At 37.3% G+C, this 21,545-nt stretch overlaps 1 protein-coding gene across 3 annotated transcripts in view; it reads right to left on the bottom strand.

The window, feature by feature from the left end:
• The window catches only part of ACOX1 (acyl-CoA oxidase 1), a 55,129-nt gene that overhangs the window by 19,306 nt on the left and 14,278 nt on the right, over positions 1-21,545 (bottom strand). For 2 of the 3 annotated variants that reach the window (XM_044001783.1, XM_044001785.1), the window contains exons 3-8: positions 11,811-11,971; positions 9,100-9,207; positions 7,928-8,047; positions 6,967-7,082; positions 5,032-5,201; positions 4,184-4,346 (exon numbers count right to left, since the gene is read on the bottom strand). In XM_044001783.1, coding sequence (XP_043857718.1) covers positions 4,184-4,346; positions 5,032-5,201; positions 6,967-7,082; positions 7,928-8,047; positions 9,100-9,207; positions 11,811-11,971 — 838 coding nt within the window. The remainder of the gene's footprint in view (positions 1-4,183; positions 4,347-5,031; positions 5,202-6,966; positions 7,083-7,927; positions 8,048-9,099; positions 9,208-11,810; positions 11,972-21,545) is intronic. The other variant, XM_044001784.1, reaches the window with a different exon arrangement.

Here is a 21,545-nt window from a genome sequence, read left to right as displayed (position 1 = left end):
TTACAGCCCCTTTCATTAACCCCATCAAATCTCATTATGTTTTAAAGATCATCTCTATGTATTGATTCCTAGATCTAGGTATCCAGCCTCAATTCCTCCTGACCTTCAATCTCATATCACTAACTGCCTAGTAGACACTGAATATTCTGGAGACAACTTAAATTCGACATGTCTGAAAATGAACTCATTATCTTTCCCTTTCAACTATCTCTTCTTCTAGACTTCCCTATTTTTATCAAGCACATCACTATTCCATCAGCCTCCTGGGTTTGTAATTTTGGGCTTAGTCCTGGACTCCTTGCTCTTTCTCGCTCTACATGTGCAATCAATGACCACATTTTGCCTTCTACATTTACAACATCTCTTGCATCTTATCCCTCTCTCTAACTCACAAAGCTATCACCTTAGTTCAGACTCTCATTGCCTCTAGCCTGGATTACAGCAACAGCTTCCTTACTGGTCTCCTTGTCTCAAGTCTCCCTATTTCAATTCATCCTCTGCATTGCTGTGAAAGTAATTTTCCTTAAGTATAGATCTGAAGACATGATTTTCCTATTCAACCAGCTCCAGGAGTATTGTATTGCCTCTAGGAAAAACAAACTCCTTCATTTAATTTTTAAAGACTTAAACCCAGCCCCCAACCTAGATTTTCAGCCTTAGTGGACATTACTACCTCTCCTGCACTGTGCAATTCAGGAAAGTAGCTTTCTCTCTGTTCTTCAAACTGGACATCTCCATGCCTTTCTTTGCATGGGCTGTTTCCCTCATGCCTCAAAAACATTCCTATCTCAGAATCCCTCTTTATATTTACACCGAATATATTTTCACATGTATTTGTCATCTTGTCCATCAAAACAAAAAAAAGCACTGAGGAAGGCTTATTTCATTCTTTGGACTCATACCCCCAGCATACTGGTTGACACATAGCAGGAGCTCAATAAATACCTGAAGGATTGGCTGAAGAATTGGGTTGATGGATTTAGTGAAATTTCCTTCCTACACTTTCCTTTTTACACTTTACTTCCTCTAGAACTCTCTAGCTCTCTGGGCCCTCCTGCTTTCAACATGACACTCTCTCCCAACTTTGTGTACTTTCCCTGCCTGGCTGTCTCTCACGATAAAAAGGCTCTTCCTCATCACCTCCAACTTGTGAATCTCTGGTTTCCTTCAACACTAAACTCAAACACCACCTTCTACAAGTATTCTTTCCTGGTCCCCCCAACTGCTAGTGCCTTCTGCTCTATATTCCCTTCTGTCTATTATGTATGTATCTCTTTATGTTCTAGTTGTCATGGAGAATAGGGACTTGTGTAATTTAAGATTCTAAATGTGGGGGGTTTTTTTGTTTGTGGGGCAATGGGGGTTAAGTGACTTGCTCAGGGTCACACAGCTAGTATCAAGTGACTGAGGCCGGATTTGAACTCAGGTACTCCTGAATCCAGGGCCAGTGCTTTATCTACTGCACCACCTAGCTGCCCCCTAAATGTGGGTTCTAATCTGTTCCCCCAGTTTTGGGGGAAACTGACTAAAATCACTGATAAAACGAGTTTAGGTTTTTAAGGGTTTATTGAAAGATAGAAAGATTGAGAACAGAATTCCAACAGCATGGCAATCCTATCTTTCCTCAATTTTCCTGTGAAGTCCTGGGCCACCACCAGCACCACCACCATGAAGTCAGGAACCAAAAAGAGACAGACCTCTCCCAGCAGGCCCTCCTTCCTCCTTCCTGTCCCCTCCCAGAAAACGGGAGGCTCCTCAAGTTGATTGGCTGGTAGCCTTGATAGACAGTACCCATGCGCAAACGTTACTTCCTGAAGCCAAGGAAAAGCCGCATGGCCTTGCCCTCTGAGACATTCTCTTCATGGTGGAGCTTTCCTATAGTAAGTCTCCAGTAGGTGGCATCATTCCAATCATTACAGACTATTTCTACCAGCATTTAGCACTGTGCCTGGCACTGAGTAAGTACTTAAAAAATGCTCATTGAATGACTAAAGTATTTCTTTGAGTTCGTATTTGGTAAGACTAAAGAAGTTTTTGTCTTTTGTTTCTTGAATATCATAAAATGTAAGAAGACATATCCTGGTTTAAGGAGAATTCAAATTAGCAGAGGGAAACTTGCTTGTTTGGCTCTCTCTCCAAGCAACAATACTTGAAAATATTAATAAACTGTTTCTGACAGACACTGGCTAAATAAATACAATGTGTTCTCTAAGAAAGTTTCTTCCACATCACCCAAACCCATACTCTACATATCTTCATCTCGAATTTTCAGTTTCTGTCAGAAAAAAAGTGCCTATCTTTTGAAAAAGTGTCTGGAATTTCTTTGTAGTCTTTAGAATCAGTCTACTTTGAGTACAATTCTGGAGTTGGAAGATGCTTCAGAGGTTATCTAGCCCAACCTGTACCTGAACAGGAATCCCTTCTACATCTTCTCTGATAAAATGTTCATTTACTTAAAGACCTACAGTGACAGGTCACTTCCTGAAGTAGCCCACTCTACTCCTGAATAGTTTTAATGCTTAGAAAGTTCTTCCTTTATTGTAAAGATAGAACGGTGAAAGACTTAGTAACTGATGAACACAATGACCTACCACAGTTCCAAAGGACTCATGATGAAAAATGCTATCTCTGTCTCTAGATAGAGAAATGATGTACTCAGGAGTGCACAATGAAGCAAATTTTTTCTTTTTTCTTGTTTTCAAATTTGTTTTTTCATGACTTCATATTTGAAATGGGTTTTATATTTCTTAGTGGGTGAGGAAAGAGTTGAGGGGAGGGAATCTGGAACTGACAATAAAATAAAGCTGAATTAAAAGTTTTTTCTTATATTGACAGTTTCCTACAAGCTTTATTGCTATAAGTTCTGCCCGGAGGAGCCAAGTATTCTGAATCTTTCTTCCACATGAGATTCCTTCAAATAATTGAAAAAACTATCATGGTCCTCCTTCCCAAGTCTAAACACCTCAAGTTCCTTCACAGAACTTTGTACCTAGGGCACGGTTTTTAGGCCATTTACCATCCTAGCCACCCTCCTTCTGGGCATGTTCTAAATTATCAATGTCTTTCCTAAAATGTGGCTTCCAGAACTGAACAAAATTCTTTCCATATGGTCTGACCAGGGGCAGCTAGGTGGTGCAGTGGATAAAGCACCAGCCCTGGAGTCAGGAGTACCTGGGTTCAAATCCGGCCTCAGACACTTAACACTTACTAGCTGTGTGACCCTGGGCAAGTCACTTGACCCAATTGCCTCACTAAAAACAAACAAACAAACAAAAAACCATATGGTCTGACCAGGGTAGACTACTGTAAAACCACTACTTCCCTTGTTCTGGACAGTATCTATTAATGCAACCTAAGTTTATAGGAGGGTTTTTTTGGTTGCTACTTCACAGCTAATTTACCCTGAATTTACAATTCAATAAAACTCCAAAGAGTTTTGCATTTAACTGTTGTCTAGCTATATCTCCACCATCCTGTACTTTAACCCAAGTATAAGGAGTATTTTAAATCCTATTAAATTTCATCTAATTAGGTGCTATCATTTTGGTGCTGAGATTAAAGTTATAGCCAAAGTCAGAGAGAAGCTCAAAAGAGCATCTCCTTTCACTTTATAGTTATCATGAAACAAAAGACAAAATTCCACAGCAAAATTAAAAAGTATGGAATTTAGGGTTAGGGTTTCTGATGTGCTTAAGCAGAACAGCAATGTCAATATCAGCCTACCTCTGGAGAAACAGCTTTTTAAAACCAATTACTGTCTCTTTATTCTCTTTTAAGGATTCCCCTTTGAATTTAGTCAAGGATGTACAAAAGAGACACCTCTCTTAATTGGATTAAACAAGATACTCCCACTTTTTGTTTGTTCAGAAAACTAAGCCTTGGTTTTAGGGAACTGAGCCCTCTTTGAACTATGCAAGGAAGTCTGATTAGGTATTTGACTCCAATGACTTCAGACCAGGACACTGTCACGGTATTTTTTTCTTAACATTTTATAAAACAACTGAGGTCTCAGTACTGTAAGCTTCTACACCCTAAACTGTATTATCATCCAACCCGTAACTCTCTCTTTTGTCTAGAAAGACAATATGAGAGATTTTGTCCAAGGCATCACTGAAATTTATGGATACCATATCTAAGGTACTTTCCTGATCTACCAGTTTGGTCACCCAGATCAAATAAATACCTCAGGAAGTTCACTCAGGTCCCCTTGGTTGATGTCAACATTAATGCGATGATAGGTTTCCTTCATGTAGGCTCCCACAAATTGAAAGGCATAGGCAGTGGCCAAGAGAGGAAAAAGTTTATACTGCTGGGTCTGAAAATCCAAGATCTGGGGTTCAGGATCACTACAGCAAAATGAGAATAAGGACAGTATGTTTCATAGATGCTGACAATTCTTCAGATGTTCAGTTCTGATTTTTTTTATTAAGTTTCTCTTCTGACCAAGCCAGGATATCATATGCTAGAGCAGATTCCAAGGAAGTGATAAATAACATTTATGGAGGATTAGCTTTAGCAATGAGGTCTGTGGCTAAGTGAGTGGATCATAATTTTAGAAAGAGGAACTGGAGATATTTAAGGGTTAAAAAATTCATTAGTTGACCAAAGAGTCATTGACATTAAAAGTCCATTCTTCTTCTAATTACTTCTTTTTCAGGTAGGAAAGGGTTATGAAGGAGCTATGCTTATTGATGGCAGAGGGAGGGATGACCCATTTTATATCACTCAAAAGAAAAGAACACTCAGCTTAAAGTTACTTCCTTTTCCCAAGATATCTATGTCTAGGGATCTGAGAAGGTTTTCTCCCCAGGCTCACCCTGCTTCCACGGTGAGAAAACTGTATAATTCTCATTTTACAACAGGTGAAAATAGAGGTATGAGTTTCAGCAGTAAGAACAGAAGTATCCGAGTCTCAATCTTGCATCGCTACATGATTTATGGATATGCAACATCCAGGAAGTTTGCTATTTTGAACGGGCACAAACAAGGGCAGGTCTTTAGCAAACCCTACTTCTCAGACATCACTCTTACCCTGGCTGGATTTCAGACTGGTGCCTTACTAGACTATAGCGGATGGCTATAGTGCAGGCTTTAGACAAAGACCTAGCTGCCTCTCCCACAAGGAAGGATCTGACAAACACCATGGTTCCATATGTCAATTTATTACTCAGAGGCTTCACATATGTGCCATCAGGTTTGACCTAAAAGAAAAAAAAAATGACTCAGAGACTGCTTTTTCTTGTTGATAATTCTGAACTGTAGTTTGGGCAAAACAGAACATGTTCCTTAAAAGATATTCCTTAGGAAAACAATTTTTGACCAAACAAGAGATAGAGTATATTATAAAATGCAAAATGGATGATTTTGATTATATTAAATTAAAAAAATTTTGTACAAACAGAAGCAATGCATCCAAAATTAGAAGGGAGGCAGAAAGCTGGGAAACAATTTTTGAGGCCAGTGCTTCTGATAAAGGCCTCATCTCTAAAATATATAGGGAATTAAATCAAATTTATAAGAATCCAAGTCATTCCCCAATTGAGAAATGGTCAAAGGATATGAACAGGCAGTTTTCTGATGAAGAAACCAAAGCTATCTATTCCCATATGAAAAAATGCTCTAAATCTCTAATGATTAGAGAGATGCAAATTAAAACAACTCTGAGGTACCACCTGACACCTATCAGATTGGCTAAAATGACAAAAAAGGAAGATAATAAATGTTGGAGAAGCTGTGGGAAAATTGGAACACTAATGCATTGTTGGTGGAGCTGTGAACTGATCCAACCATTCTGGAGAGCAATTTGGAATTATGCCCAAAGGGCGATAAAGCTGTGCATACCCTTTGACCCAGCAATTCCACTTTTAGGTCTTTTTCCCAAAGAAATCATGGAAGGGGGAAAGGGACCCACATGTACAAAAATATTTATAGCTGCTCTTTACGTGGTAGCAAGGAATTGGAAGTTGAGGGGGTGCCCATCAATTGGGGAATGGCTGGACAAGTTGTGGTATATGAATACAATGGAATACTATTGTGCTGTAAGAAATGATGAGCAGGAGGAGTTCAGAGAAACCTGGAGGGTCTTACGTGAGCTGATGATGAGTGAGATGAGCAGAACCAGAAGAACATTGTACACAGTATCATCAACATTGAGTGTTGACCTACTGTGATGGACTATATTCTTCTCACCAATGCAATGGTACAGAAGAGTTCCAGGGAACTCATGATAGAAGAGGATCTCCAAATCCAAGAAAAAAAAATAAAAAGAACTGTGGAGTATAGATGCTGATTGAACCATATTATTTCTTTTGTTTTGGGTGCTGTTGTTTTTTTTTTTTTTCTATTTTGAGGTTTTGCATCACTGCTCTGATTTTTTCTCTTGTAACAGGATTAATGCAGACATAGGATTAATGTTATTATGTGTATATATATATCTATCTATATGGATATGGATATGATATATAGATATATAGATATAACCTATATCAGATTACCTGCTGTCTAGGGGAGGGGGAAGGGAGGGGAAAGAGGGAGAAAAATCTGAAATTGTAAAGCTTGTATAAACAAAAGTTGAGAACTATCTTTACATGTAACGGAAAAAATAAAATACCTTATATGTAAAAAAAAACAAACAAAAAAGATATTCCTTAGAAACGGATTTGATTTTCATTTAAAGTTAACAGAGGGGGCAGCTAGGTGGCGCAGTGGATAGAGCACCAGCCCTGGAGTCAGGAGTACCTGAGTTCAAATCTGGCCTCAGACACTTAACACTTAACTAGCTGTGTGACCCTGGGCAAGTCACTTAACCCCAATTGCCTCACTAAAAAATAAAATAAAATAAAGTTAACAGAGTAGTAAAATTATATTAATAATTAACAACCCCCCCCCAATTTTCTATTCTAATGGCTACTCACAACCAGAATTTCCAAATCAACTAATATTTTTCTCTTTTGTGTCTATAAATACCTGGGCATACTTCATCAGCATATTCTCTCGAGGAATGCGATAGTTGTCCATCTTTAGGTAACCATTATCCATTTCATCATAGCCAAACTTGGGCCCAATGTCTCCAACAATAATGCCTACCATGCAAGAAAAAAGGGGTCAAGAAACATTAAGCTAACTCTGGTATAAACAGAAAATATTTTGTGGTACATCTATCTTTAGAAATAATTTATTCCTAGTAAATGTTTTTGGGAAATGAGGAGCAAAGGAAAACATAACAAACCAAGAATACATGAGAATTCTAAGCTCAAATCACATTAGTTTATTCTTTTTTTTTTTTTTTTTGTGAGGCAATTGGGGTTAAGTGACTTACCCAGGGTCACACAGTTAGTAAATGTTAAGTGTCTGAGGTTGGATTTGAACTCAGGTCCTCCTGAATCCAGGGCTAGTGCTCTATCCACCACGACACCTAGCTGCCCCTCATATTAGTTCATTCTTAAGCCAGATAAGGCAACCCCACTGCACTATTCTAATCACAGGAGGTTTCCTTCATTAGCAATGGCTCTAAATATTATCCTTAACTGGAAAACAACAATAATCTAATAGTTCCCACTAATGCTAATAACTTAGGTAGTCTTTTTTTTTTTAGTGGGGCAGTTGGGGTTAAGTGACTTGCCCAGGGTCACACAGCTAGTAAGTGTTAAGTGTCTGAGGCCAGATTTAAACTCAAGTACTCCTGAATCCAGGGCCTGTGCTTTATCCACTGTTCCATCTAGCTGCCCCTCCTTGGTAGTCTTTTAAAGATCACCATGGTTATCTAAGTAATCTATCTACAACCAGTTTCAACCTCCATCTGGGTTAAATGTAAAATGAAATACATGGCTTCAAAAGTAAACTACCTAGCACTAGGAATGCCTCTGGCAGAATAACCACAGTGGTTCATTTCATTTCCCTCCATGGTACCAAATAAACAAAATTTTACCTGGAAAAGGTTTGTGGGTTCCTATTTCACGAATAGGTACAATGAAGGCATGCAATCCATAGCACTCTCCCTTAGTATAGAGCTGAGCCAGAACTATGGCATGATTTGAGGTTTTCCCAACTACAACATTGAGACCAAGAATAAGCAAAGTGATCAAAAGATTCCTAAACACACACACACACACACACACACACACACACTCACTCTCTCTCTCTCTCTCTCTCTCAACCAGCAAACCTAATTATCTCTCTGTTCAAAGGTCTGAACTATGCTTCCAGGTTATACCACAAGGTTCCCAGAAACACTTTGCAATGAGAGTACCAACATTCAATATTCAGAAAGAGGATCTACCTAAACAAGTTTTTGCTAAATATCAACTCCATTTCCCAGGATATTCTGAATTTGGGGGGGGCGTGGGGCAATGGGGGTTAAGTGACTTGCCCAGGGTCACACAGCTAGTAAGTGAAATGTCTGAGGCTGGATTTGAACTCAGGTACTCCTGAATCCAGGGCCAGTGCTTTATCCACTGCGTCACCTAGCTGCCCCCCCCCCAGATATTCTGAATTTTAAAAGCAAACTAATCCACTTTTCTAAAAGAGGAAATTCATTTAAAATTTTTCAAAAATTTTCTTTTCTCAAGTTTTTGGATTGTGTTTCTAGCAATGCTTTTTCTTTTTTTCCTATCAAAATTTTATTTAACATCTGATATTATGCAATTAGAGCTACAAACCTGAACTTTTAACTATTGATCCCACTATAGGAAATATTACCAAAGGATAATTCAATTGGGGGAAAAATGTCATCTGTTCAAAGGTGTTCATATCACTGATATTTAGACTAGAAACAGTCCAAATATCCAACAATAAAGGAATGAACAAGCAAAGTATGGAATATTAACTATGAAAAACAACAATTTTGCATACTATGTCAATTCATAGAAAATCTATGTGAAATAAAGTGAAAAAGGGGGAACAAGATTACACATTACAACAATGAAAAAAAGATAATGTACATATATTACATGATGATTAGTAATAAAATTTGGGTTGATTAAATTCCTTTTCCATTTGTACATATACACTTAGACATCTTAGTATTGGCCTGACATCTGAAATAGAATCTTCTAATAAATCTTCATTTCTGACTGTGAAAATGTGTATAAAGTTACTTACGTCCACCAGGCCACCACTTAATGGAAGTAACAGTAGGGCTGTTGAGAATAAACTCCTGTGTTTTAGGATCATATGTTGCTGTGGTTTCTAGGCCTCGAAGGTGAGTTCCTATGGAAAAGAATTACAGTTAAGTTTATAAAAAGCATGGGGAAAATGGGAATAATGTGGAACTTCCTGAGTTACATTTGGCTCAATTCTTCAATTTCTGTGATTGCTCATTAAAAAAGCTCCTCATACAGATGAGCTGAGAAGCAATGTGATATAGTGATTGGTCTTGGAGTCAGGAAGATCCACGTTCATGTCTTGTCTTATACCAGTTTTTTAACCATAAGCAAATCATTTAACCTCACAGTGCCACAGATAACTAAGAGTAGAAGTACAAAAAGTGGAGGAAATTTCCACTTTCCACACAGGGAATTCCTCTGCCATTTAAATCATAAGGCCAACAACAAAAAAGTGATGAATGTAAGCAATAAGCTTTCTATTGAATATCTCAATATATAGGCTTCATATTGTTTCTGTATTAGCCTTGATAATAAGGCACCATATACTTGTGGTACAAAACAGAATTCAGATTACTTTAAGCTACACCTATTTAGAAAGACAGTATCTCTTTCCAATGAGATTACAGCATAACAATCACTGAATGAAGTCATGTTGTAATCTCAAAGGGGTTATTAACTGTTCTTTTTAGCTCTAAGGTGGGTATATGCCTACATCAACTAACAAAATATTTGTTATACCCACTCATTATTCTAGGTATTTATGTCATTACAAAGAGTAAGATTACCTGATGAAGAAAAGCACTGTGGTTAAAGTAAACAAAGATAACATTAAAGTACGTGTAAAACGATGCTTCAAGTTTTTGCCTTTCTTTGTATTCCTAAAGCTTAGAAAAGTACCTGGTACATTATAAATAAATGCTCACTGAGTGAAACAGGTATAGCAAGATTGTAAATGAAGGATTTTATTTTAGGATGTAATGAGATTAAGGAGGGAAAAAAGTATTTGCAAGGGCCAAGTGGGAAAGGAGGAATCCTTTATAAGTGCCCTGTTGAATTCCTGAAAGCAAAATAGCGAAGTATGCATCTTCTTTGCAAACTTTCAATGCCAGGCAGCAATCTGCCAGTCTATAAGTGAGTCTGCCTTTTAGATTGGCTACTTCTCTAGGGAAGGGGCAACATCTCAACTACGAATAAATAAAAATGCCTTTGGATGTTAATGAAGACCTCAATTTTTTGGGAACAAGAGCAAATCCAGGAGTTAGATAGTGCCTAAAAGTTAAATGAACAAACAACTCAGAAATTCCTAATGTCACATGAGTGGTCTTTAAAACATGTAATTTTTTTACTTATGAGAAATCTTTTTACCAATACAAAACTGCTTACACATTGCCAAGCCACAGTAAATATTAAAAGAGTTTCAAGGAAAACATCTGGAAGCTCCTCAGCTGAATACTAATGCCTAAGTTCTCAGTATGGACTGCCTTTATACAAGGAGTTCAGAACATTTAAATGACAGATCCTAATTTTTTTTTTTTACTGGAAAGGAAGCATTTTTATTTTCATCATCCTTCCCCCCTTTCTTTCTTTAAAAGACACAGACAAATCAACCAACCAGGAAAAGTCCTTCAAAAGAAAAGTATGAAAATGTCTAACAAGCCAAGAGAGACAATTACAGGATATCATCATAAATGTACAGTGTTCTATTGTGCAAATCCTATATAATTCTGTCTCTATGGCTCTAGAGTTAAGGTGCTCTTGAATGAAAAAAAAGATTCTGTTTGGGTGGAAGGAAAAGACCCCCACCTATGAGTATACAGCACAAACTATAAGTAATTTTCAGAAAACTTGGAGAAGAATGGAAGTTGTAGTAAATGATGGTAGTAGCTAATACCAAGTGAGAAGAGGGGTGTTAAGAGGAATGGCTCTTATAATTAATGAAGAAAAGAAACAGAAAAGAGATAAATAAGGAGATCAGTGCAGAATGTGAGAGCTAACTTAAAGGAATGCTGTTTCATGTATTCTGTCATTTGGCCTGGAATCTCCATCCATTCAGTCCTGAAATAAAGTTGTTTTACTCCCTTCGAGGTAAATGATTCTGATTTTTTTCTGCAGGTAGTGCAACAGTAAAAATAATACTAGCTTTGGAGTCAGAAGACCTGGGTGCAAATTTGCCTCTGTTGTCACTTACCAGTAGTGGGTTTGGGCTAGATTCCTTTAAGGTATAATTTAACCTAGATATTTTCTCTCTGGCAGAAGTTCTTACCTTTTCTTTGTCATGAATGCCTGCTCTGTGGTATATTCCTGCAGTAAGTCAAAGTCATGGTATCACATTAGTTGTGTTTATACTAGAGATGATTATAAGAGCAAGGTCTAAGTCACAAAAATGACAAAGATGAGTCACAGTGAAAAGTACAAACACTAGGCTTCGATGGACTTATAAATCCTTACAAATCTTAATGACTGATTTTTATACCCTTTACCTTAAAGAAGGCAACCATAACTGAACCATGATAGAAATGTACAGTTAACTGATTTGTGAAGTCATGTAACTCTGGTTACTTCCACTGAACAAGGCTCAATTCTATGCCAAGACAATACATATGAAAGCTTTGGAATTTGAAGTTCTTTCTTCTTCCTTTGTATGTATAAGAGGTTTTCCATACAACAAGCCCAACCACCCCAGATGATAGACCAAATGTATCATACCATGGCCCATTTCTGTCTGGGCATAAGTGCCAATAATCTCCAGATTCCAGGCTGGCATGAAGAAGCGTTCCTGCTGCTCCTGTGTTGCCTGGTGAAGTAATGTGGGCAGAAACATGCCCAAGTGAAGGTCCAGAGGCTCAGGACGCCCACGATGCACAAAGCTGTGAAGGCATGCCAAGGTTGGGCATTTGAGGGTCATCAGATGCAAGAAATTCACCAATTTGGGAAGAAAGATTAAGGGAAGGAGACAAAAAAGACCTTGTGTAAGTAAGAATTAGGTGTGCGGATTTCAGTATAGATTTGGAGCACTGTCTGTTTCAATTTAGAAATTTAGTTATTTTGATTTTTGTGACCTTGCTACAGAATACTTTCTAATGTTTCTTAAATTAGAAACTATCAAATTATTTTCCTTGGGAGAACTGACTGCTGACTCACAGAAAAATAATTATCTCATGGATCAAGTGAAAGATCCTTAAATCAAAGGAAACAACATTTTTAGAACAGGTTGTCTTAAACTAGGAATCAATTTCATGTTGCTATGGAGCAGAGAGCTGAATGAGAGGGTTTGGTAACATATGGTACCTTTAATGGCCCTGCCATGAAATGCAGCTGCTCTGGCCTTTGGGGACAACTAGTAAACAAAAGGAAGTCACTCCTACAGAGAGCCAGCCATTCTTATACCAGCTTTCCTAGCCTAGTGTCTTTTTTTTTTTTTGGGCGGGGCAATGGGGGTTAAGTGACTTGCCCAGGGTCACACAGCTAGTAAATGTTAAGTGTTTGAGGCCGGATTTGAACTCAGGTACTCCTGAATCCAGGGCTGGTGCTTCATCCACTGCGCCATCTAGCTGCCCCCCAGCCTAGTATCTTTTTAAAAGTTTTAACACAGAAACCGGTAAAGATTTCTGATCTAATTCTGTTTGTCACAATTTCCAAAAAAACAAAACAAAAAAACTTCCACCCCGCCAAGAAAACCCCCAATACCCTACCACATTTTTTCATAAAGATATAATTATCTTCTTCTGAGCTAACATAGAAACAGACAGTGCTCTTCATCCCAATCATTTATTCAGAAAAATCAAAGTTAGACCCAATAAAGGAAATGATAAATACATTTATTTAAGAGATCATACAAAGTAAGTATTCATTTGTGATTATTATGAACATATTCAGTTAATTTCAAAGTCATTTCCTGAAATTAACTTTCCATTAAAAATCTGTAAGAATCCAAGAATGCTATGAACATTTTTTTACCATGTTCAGTCATGGTAAAAGTCACAGGTCCTTACAATTGGAAGGAACTCCACCAGTACAAGCCATAACACAAAAGAATCTTGATTCAAATGGTCATTGAGCCTCAATGTATCAATGTTTTTATAAAATTGTTTTGGGTATTCTGAGGCTTCTAGCTACAAATTTATCTTTATGAACCCTTTATTACGCCACCCTGAAACATTTAATACTGATTTTTAAAAGTTTTCCATTTCTATTTCAAACATAAAAGTCATACATTAGAAACCAATAGTCCAACAAGATTTGAACAAAAATTCCTCATAAAGCTCTCAGTTAAAGAGGGTTGAGAATTCTGGCCACCAAATCTTCATTTTCCACCATCTTGGTTTAAACTTGGTTCTCATTTCCATATGGTTTTGACTCCACCATCATCATTCCTCTCCCATCCCACTCAAACACTTAGGAAATTCATTATCACAGAGATCTCATCAACTTGGGTAATCATACCTCATCAAGACCCTCAGTTACCTCTGTCACTGATTGGAGAGCTAGGCAAAAACAAAACCAAACCAAACCAACTACCAAAAAATAACCAAAAAAACCTTCTTCCCAAAGCCCCTATTTAAAGAGGGCTCAGGGGGGCAGCTAGGTGGCTCAGTGGGTAAAGCACTGGCCCTGGATTCAGGAGGACCTGAGTTCAAATCTGGCCTCAAACCCTTGACACTCACTAGCTGTGTGACCCTGGGCAAGTTACTTAACCCTCATTGCCCTGCCAGAAAAAAAAAAAAAGAAAAAGAAAAAAGGCAAGAGGGCTCAGAAGCTTTTCTTAAGAGGGAACCTTTAAAAGACCATCTAGTCGGGTGGCTAGGTGGCGCAGTGGATAAAGCACTGGCCCTGGATTCAGGAGTACCTGAGTTCAAATCCGGCCTCAGACACTTGACACATACTAGCTGTGTGACCCTGGGCAAGTCACTTAACCCCCATTGCCCCTCAAAAACAAAAACAAAAAAGACCATCTAGTCCAATGATTCATTTGACAGATGAGGAAAATGAAGTTAAATGGCTTTTCTTAAGGTCATACCAATAGATGAATCTAGGATTACCAACCAATCACAGAATTTACTGAGTATCTACTCTGTGCCAGCCATTGTACTAAGGGCTGGAGACACAAAGGCAAAAAAATTAATTTCAGGAAGCTTGCATTCTGATGTATATAAATTAAAGTATATAGAGAACAAACACAAAATAGTTAGAAAATGAGAAACTTTTGTCAAGATCACTTTCAAATTACATGGTAAGCTTTCTTTATCATGACAAGAATCTAAATTTCTCACAAAAACAACGTCTGAAAATATGCCTCTCTCTACATTTTAAGCTCAACTTTCTGACTTGTGGCTTATAATTATATTGTCAAGCTTTTAAAAGAATACTGGTTTCTAGCAAAATAAACAAACAAATGTGTACTCAGTGTGTAAAACAGGTTCTTCTTAGAATTTAGATGTCAAAAATGGCAAACAAACTTTATTTAAAACCTAGGCATGTAACAAGCATAAGGAATTCACAGAAACACTGGAAGACTTTTATGAATTAATGCAGAATAAAATAAGTAGAACTAGTACAACAACACATGCCTATAATTACTGTTTACAAAAACAACTATAAAAAAGTAGTATAACTCTGAAAAATCAATCTAGATATCCAAGAAGATTGTAAAGATTTTCCTTGGTAGAGAAAAGACAAGACTACAAGGATATCTTTTAGTTACAAAAATCTTAAGGATAGGTTTCTAGCACAAAAAGAGGCTCATTTATTGAGGGCTGGAAAAGGTTTTTATTGAGAAAAATTCTGCATTGATGGAAATCAGTGTAGTATGCAAGTTAGGAATTCATCCTACAGTTTTTTATTTTGTTGTTTAATTGTTTCTCAGTCGTGTCTGACTCTTTGTGATCCCAATTGGAGTTTTCTTGGTAGAGATATTGAAGTGCTTTGTCATTTCTTTCTTCAGCTCATTTGACTAATGAAGAAACTGAGGCAAACAGGGCAAAGTGATTTGCCCAGGGTCAGACAGCTAGTAAGTATCTGAGGCCAGATTTGAAGTTAGGTAGATGAGTCTTCCTGATTCTAGGCCTGCCACTTGATCCACTGCATCACTTAACCACCCATAGTTTTTGTAATCATCATTAAATACTTTTTCAAAATTATACTTTGGGGTTTTATGTTGTCATGATGTTCAAAGACTTCAGACAGTTTAAGAAACAACAAAAAAATAAAAAAAATTACATAAAAATATTGGGAATATAACAATATAATTATAATTATTAAGTACAAATAAAGTACAAATCTCCTTCAAAGACAATAGTTAGCGCCTTGCTACTATGTGAAGATTGCTCAAAAGTTAATGCCCCCTTCTATATCCTTCCAACCCTCCTCCAATTTTGTCAGTGGGCAACTGAAAATGGGGTGGTTCGGATGGTCTTTGGGTCTAAACCCTAAGGAATCTACATTTAAAGTTGGTTATGCATGGTTAAAAATATATTTCAAACAAAAGGTCGACATTAATTTAATGAAAAAGCACTAGGGCCCTCTCCTTCCTTATTTTTAATTTGCTGATACATTGTTAGAACACATTTCCCAATATGGTATAAACAACTAGGCTTGGGCAGCTAGATGGTGCAGTGGATAGAGCACCGGCCCTGGAGTCAGGAGTACCTGAGTTCAAATCCGGCCTCAGACACTTGACACATGCTAGCTGTGTGACCCTGGGCAAGTCACTTAACCCCAACTGCCTCACCAAAATAAATAAATAAACAAACAAACAAACAACTAGGCTTTGCTTTCAACCTGATTTCTGTTGTATCTCTACCCTGACTCAATTTACAGCTTTGAGGTCTTGGAATAGGTTTTTCTTTTGGCCTTTTCTTTACCTAGCATCATTTCCTTAACATGTTTTACTGATTTCTTAATATCTGTTATTCTTTTTTTTTTTTTTTTTGCGGGGCAATGGGGGTTAAGTGACTTGCCCAGGGTCACACAGCTAGCATGTGTCAAGTGTCTGAGGCCGGATTTGAATTCAGGTACGTACTCCTGAATCCAGGGCCGGTGCTCCATCCACTGTGCCACCTAGCTACCCCAATATCTGTTATTCTTATAGTCATTTACAATGTATTCAATCTTTTCCTAATCTTTGGGAACTTGTTTCTTCTAGCTTCTTGTGGTCATAGATAATGCTGCTATAAATGTGGGTCTTCTCTTGCCATCAGTCACCTACTTGGAATACTGTCCCAATAGTGGAATCTATGAGAAATTAAGTAATTTTAATTACATAATTTCAGATTATTTTCTAAAATGGCTAGAACCAATTCATAGGTCCGTCAGTCAGGATTTAGTGTGGTTGTCTTCTCAGATCCCTTCCAACACTGAGTTTTTCCCATCTTTTAGCATATATGCTAAGTTTGATGACCCCAATGTTGTTTTAATTTACATTCCTAATTATTAGTGTTTTCAAACATTTATTTCCCGGTAATTTGTTGACAGTTTGTATTCTGCTTTTAAAAACTGTTCAAGGGGCAGCTAGGTGGTGCAGTGGATAAAAACCCTGGATTCAGGAAGACCTGAGTTCATATGTGACCTCAGACACTTGACACTTACTAGCTGTGTGACCCTGGGCAAGTCACTTAACCCTCATTGCCCCTCAAAAAAACCCCAAACTGTTCATATCCTTTAACCTCTTGTCTATTGGGAAATGGCTTAGATATTTCATATTGATTACCTACAAATTTTGGATGGCAGACTTTCATCTGAAACATTTAATGAAAAGATTTGTTTCTTCCAATCTGCTTTTATTTATTGAAAAAATTTTTTAAGTTTTATGGAATTGTGAATTTCTACATTATCTTTTATATTTTTCTATCTTGTGTCTGGTTACAAATTTTCCCTTATCCATAATTATTAAAGATATTATCTATAAGGTGTGGTATTTCACATTCAGAATATTTATTCATTTGGAATTAAAGAATAATAACTTTGAGAGACTTCAGAATTCTGATCAATAAAATGAATACCATGACTCAAAAAAACCAAGGATGAAATAATCACGTGCTCCTCATAGCAGAAAAGGGATAGACTAAAGAAAAATGGACATAAATTTTAAAACAAATTTCTCTGATAAAATTCTTATATTCAAGTTATTGATTTAAATGTTTAAGAACAAAAGCCGTGGGCAGCTGGGTGGCACAGTGGATAAAGCATCGGCCCTGGATTCAGGAGGACCTGAGTTCAAATTCAGCCTTGGACACTTGACCACTTACTTACTAGCTGTGTGACCCTGGGCAAGTCACTTAACTCTCACTGCCTGGTCAAAAACAAGGAAAAAAAACCCCACAGTAATTAACTTGTTTGGGGCAGCTAGGTGGCGCAGTGGATAAAACACCAGCCCTGGATTCAGGAGTACCTGAGTTCAAATCTGGCCTGACACTTGACACTTACTAGCTGGGTGACCCTGGGCAAGTCACTTAACCCCAATGACCTCACCCAAGGGGAAAAAAGAATAGGTAAGAAGAAATGAGGCAAAGAATGTCCTCTTTTACCCAGTCCAAAAAAACCCAAAAAACCCAATCTGGGAGGGGAAGATTCTAAGGGTGTCTGGTCACAACAGAAACAACTACTATTTACACTCTGAACCATCAGCTCCTTCTACTGACTCTCTCCTTTCTTCTTTTCTTTTCCTTCTCTCCTTCCCCTTTCTCTGTCCACACAGGGAATCACAGCCTTGCCAGTGGGTGTTCTGCCCAAAGGAATATAAATTTTGATCTCTGAAACCTTGCTAGATATCTTGAGGTTTGTGGCTAGATTTCTTTTTTATTTTTTTTAATCATAAAAGTATTTTATTATTTTCTAGTTACATGTAAAGATAGTTTTCAACATTTGTTTTCATAAGATTTTTAGTTCCAAATTTTTCTCCCTCCCTCCCTTCCTTCCCCAAGACAAAGCAATCTGATATAGGTTATATATGTACAATTACATTAAACATATTTCTGTATTAGTCATGTTGTGAAAGAATCAGAACACAAGGGAAAAACCTCAAAAAATGAAAAAAAAACCCCAACCACCAAAAAGTAGAAACAAGATCATTCAATCTGCATTCAGAATCCACAGTTCTTTTTTCTGGATGTGGAAAACATTTTCCATCATGAGTTCTTTGAAATTGCTAGATTTCTTTTTTAAGGATTATGCCTTAAGCCCAAATCACTCTGGCTCTCACTGACTGGTCAACATGCTCCAATAGATAAATGGTCAAAGTATGTATGAACAGGTAGTTTTCTAAGGAAGAAATCCAAGCTATCAGCAACCATATAAAAATAATCCAAATCACTAATAATTAGAGACACACAAATTAAAACAATTCTGAAGTTCCACTTCATACCCATTAAATCAGCAAACAAAACAAATCAGAAGAACAAGTAAGATATTGGATGGAGTATAGGAAACAGGCACATTAATGCATTGCTGGTGGAGCTGTGAATTGATACATTCATTCTGGAAAACAATTTGAACTATGCTCAAAAAGTCACTAAACTCAGTATTCTCTCTGATCTAGAGATACCACTACTAAGTCTATACCCCAAAGAGATCAAAGAAAGAAAAGAACCCATAAATACAAACATATTTATAGTAGTTCTTTTTGTAGTGCCAAAGAACTGGAAACTAAGGGGGCATCTCCTTGGGAACAGCTAACTAAACTGTGGTACATTAATGTAAATGGAATATTACTGTGCTTTAAGAACAACAAATATGATTAATACCAAGAAGCTTGGGAAAGATTCTTACAAAGTGAAGTAAGCAGAAGAAAACAATTTACACAATTACAATACAAAGAACAACCAATACAAAATAACTCAAAATAAATGTTGTTAAATTACAAAGAACAACTTTGTCTCCAAAGATAAGAAATGAGAAGATGCCTGTTCCCATTTCTTTATAGAGGGAGAGTGCCTTCCAAGTAGTTTATATTTTGGGGTTTTTCAAACACCAAGTGCTGTGTTCATCTGCTTTTTGGTCTTATTTGGTCTTATCTAGTCCACTCCACTCTTCTACTTAAAAACAAAAACAAAAACCCAGCACTTAATAGTTTTGATAATTACTGCTTTATAAAAGAATTTGAAATCTGGTGATACTGACATACTTCTTTTTTCCCCTATTATTTTCCTTGAATTTTCTGTCCTTTTTGTCCCTTCATATGAATTATTATTTTGCCTATTTACAAAATAAGAGGCAGTATGGCATTATAGATAGAAGTCAAGCCTTGGAGTAGGAATGTTCTAGGTGCAAGTCCAATCTCTGAGACAGACTGGCTTATGTGAACCCAGGCCAGTCATGAATCCTGTTAGTGACCCTCAAGATTCTCTAAGATATAAGTTACAAAATTCTGCCTCCTTTCTGTATTGGTAGTAAGAGCTTCCTAAACTAGAGGGGGCATGGAATCCACAGCACTCCCAAGTGTGGCTTGAACCAGATTAAAATGCAAATGGAAAATATTTAACAAAACAAATAAAAAAATGCAATAAAACATACTTAATATTAAAATTTAAAACTAAGTCCACATGTGGCCTGCAGGGATCATTATGTAAAGATTAGTGGCCCTGTGTTTATCTGAACTTGTCACCACTCTTCTAAACCACAGAAACAACATGTTCAGTTACTATAAAAGTAACCCTATCTGTAGAGCAACTTCAGGACTGTCATTTTTATTTTATTGGTACAGGCTAGTTAAGAACACTGAAATTTCTCCCCAATTTCTTTCTTTCTGTAAAGAATATTTTGAATTTGTATTTGTGTTGGCAGTTAATCCAAAAATATTTTATTAATTTTGTAGGTTTTTGTTTTTTTTTAAAGTGAGGCAATTGGGGTTAAGTGACTTGCCCAGGGTCACACAGCTAGTAAGTGTTAAGTGTCTGAGGCCGGATTTGAACTAAGGTTCTCCTGACTCCAGGGCTGGTGCTCCATCCACTGCGCCATCTAGCTGCCCCAATTTTGTAGTTTTTTAAATGGAATTTCACTTCCTATCTTTACCTCCTAGCTTGCAGTAATATATAGAAATGCTAATGACTTATGTGACTCTGGAGCCTTGCTGAAGCTATTATTACGATTAATTTCTTCACTGATTCTCCAGGGTTTTCTAAGTCATTCAACATATTCTCTACAAATAGGGATGATTTTGCCTCTTCTTTGCTAATGTTTATTCTCTTAATTTCCTCTTTTGTTTTATTGCTACAGCTAATATTTCTAATAATGTCATATAATAAAAGAGAGAAGATGAAGCTTTGCTTCATGCCTAAAGTTAAAGGACAAGCTAACAATGTTTTTCCATTACAAATAATGCTAATTCTTTGTTTTAGATAAATGTTTCTGACTATACTAAAGAAAGGTCTTCCATTCTTATACTATTTTAGGATTTTTAACATGAACGATTATTTTCTTTGATCCAGGAATCCCACTATAGGGCTATATTCCAAGAAGTGATGCAAAGGTTTTCTTTATGTACCAAAATATTCACATTAGCACTATTTATAGTAGCAAAAAAGATGGAAACATGTTTCACCACTTGGGGAATAGCTGAGCAAAGTGTGGTATATCCATATAATGAAATATTATTATAACAAAAAGAAAAATACAAAAATTTCAGAGAAACATGGGAAGATTTATATGAACTGATGCAGAGTAAAGAAAGCTGAACCAAAAGAATATATACAATAAGAAATATACAATATAATAATACAGAACAGAATTCAGGTCAAATACAATGGCCAATGTTGGTTCTAGATAACTGAGATTCCTTCCTTACTGTTGCTGAAAGTGGATTTCTGGAGGCCATAACTGACTCCATATTGTTCTGTATTTGACATTTTGGCATGTATGATCCTTACATGAACTACAGGACCAGTTGCAATATCTGATTCCCTTCACTGTCTTCCTTCTTTCCTTAATTGGTACAAAAAGACTTAATGGCCAAAAAAAGAGAGGACTTCAACAGCCTAAGGAATGCTCCATTCCTTTATCCAGCCTGATAGGTTCCTTTGGGTTCAACGCTACTAGCTATACTAACAAGGACACATCCCTTCTCAATCTCCTGTAGCTTGTGATAAAATAATGGAATTTAGCAGACTCCCAGGGGCCCCCCTGATTGACTTAGTATTATTTGAATTGGATGGAGGCCACACCTGGCCAGCCTTGAGTGACATGTTGGTGTACCACTGACGTCAGCAGGGGACCACTCTCAGCCAACCAGCGTGAAGGACCTCCCCTTTGGGGGAGGGAGAAAGAAGGTAGGAAAGGAGAACGCTGGCTCTTTGGAAGCTCTCTTTCCCTTTGGTGAGCTTTGGGAGCATACCGGAGAGGAGCTGCACAGCTGACTCCCATTGAAACTAGGGACCCCCAGGTGGTGAGTTATTAGAAGCGAGGCCTGCTCTTCAAGCTAGCTGAACTGGAAGCAAGTTTGGGGTTTGAGTC

This window comes from Dromiciops gliroides, chromosome 4 (genome assembly GCF_019393635.1).
Source record: "Dromiciops gliroides isolate mDroGli1 chromosome 4, mDroGli1.pri, whole genome shotgun sequence".
In the NCBI taxonomy this organism is placed as follows: Eukaryota; Metazoa; Chordata; class Mammalia; order Microbiotheria; family Microbiotheriidae; genus Dromiciops; species Dromiciops gliroides.
This window is presented reverse-complemented; position numbering and strand designations above follow the sequence as displayed.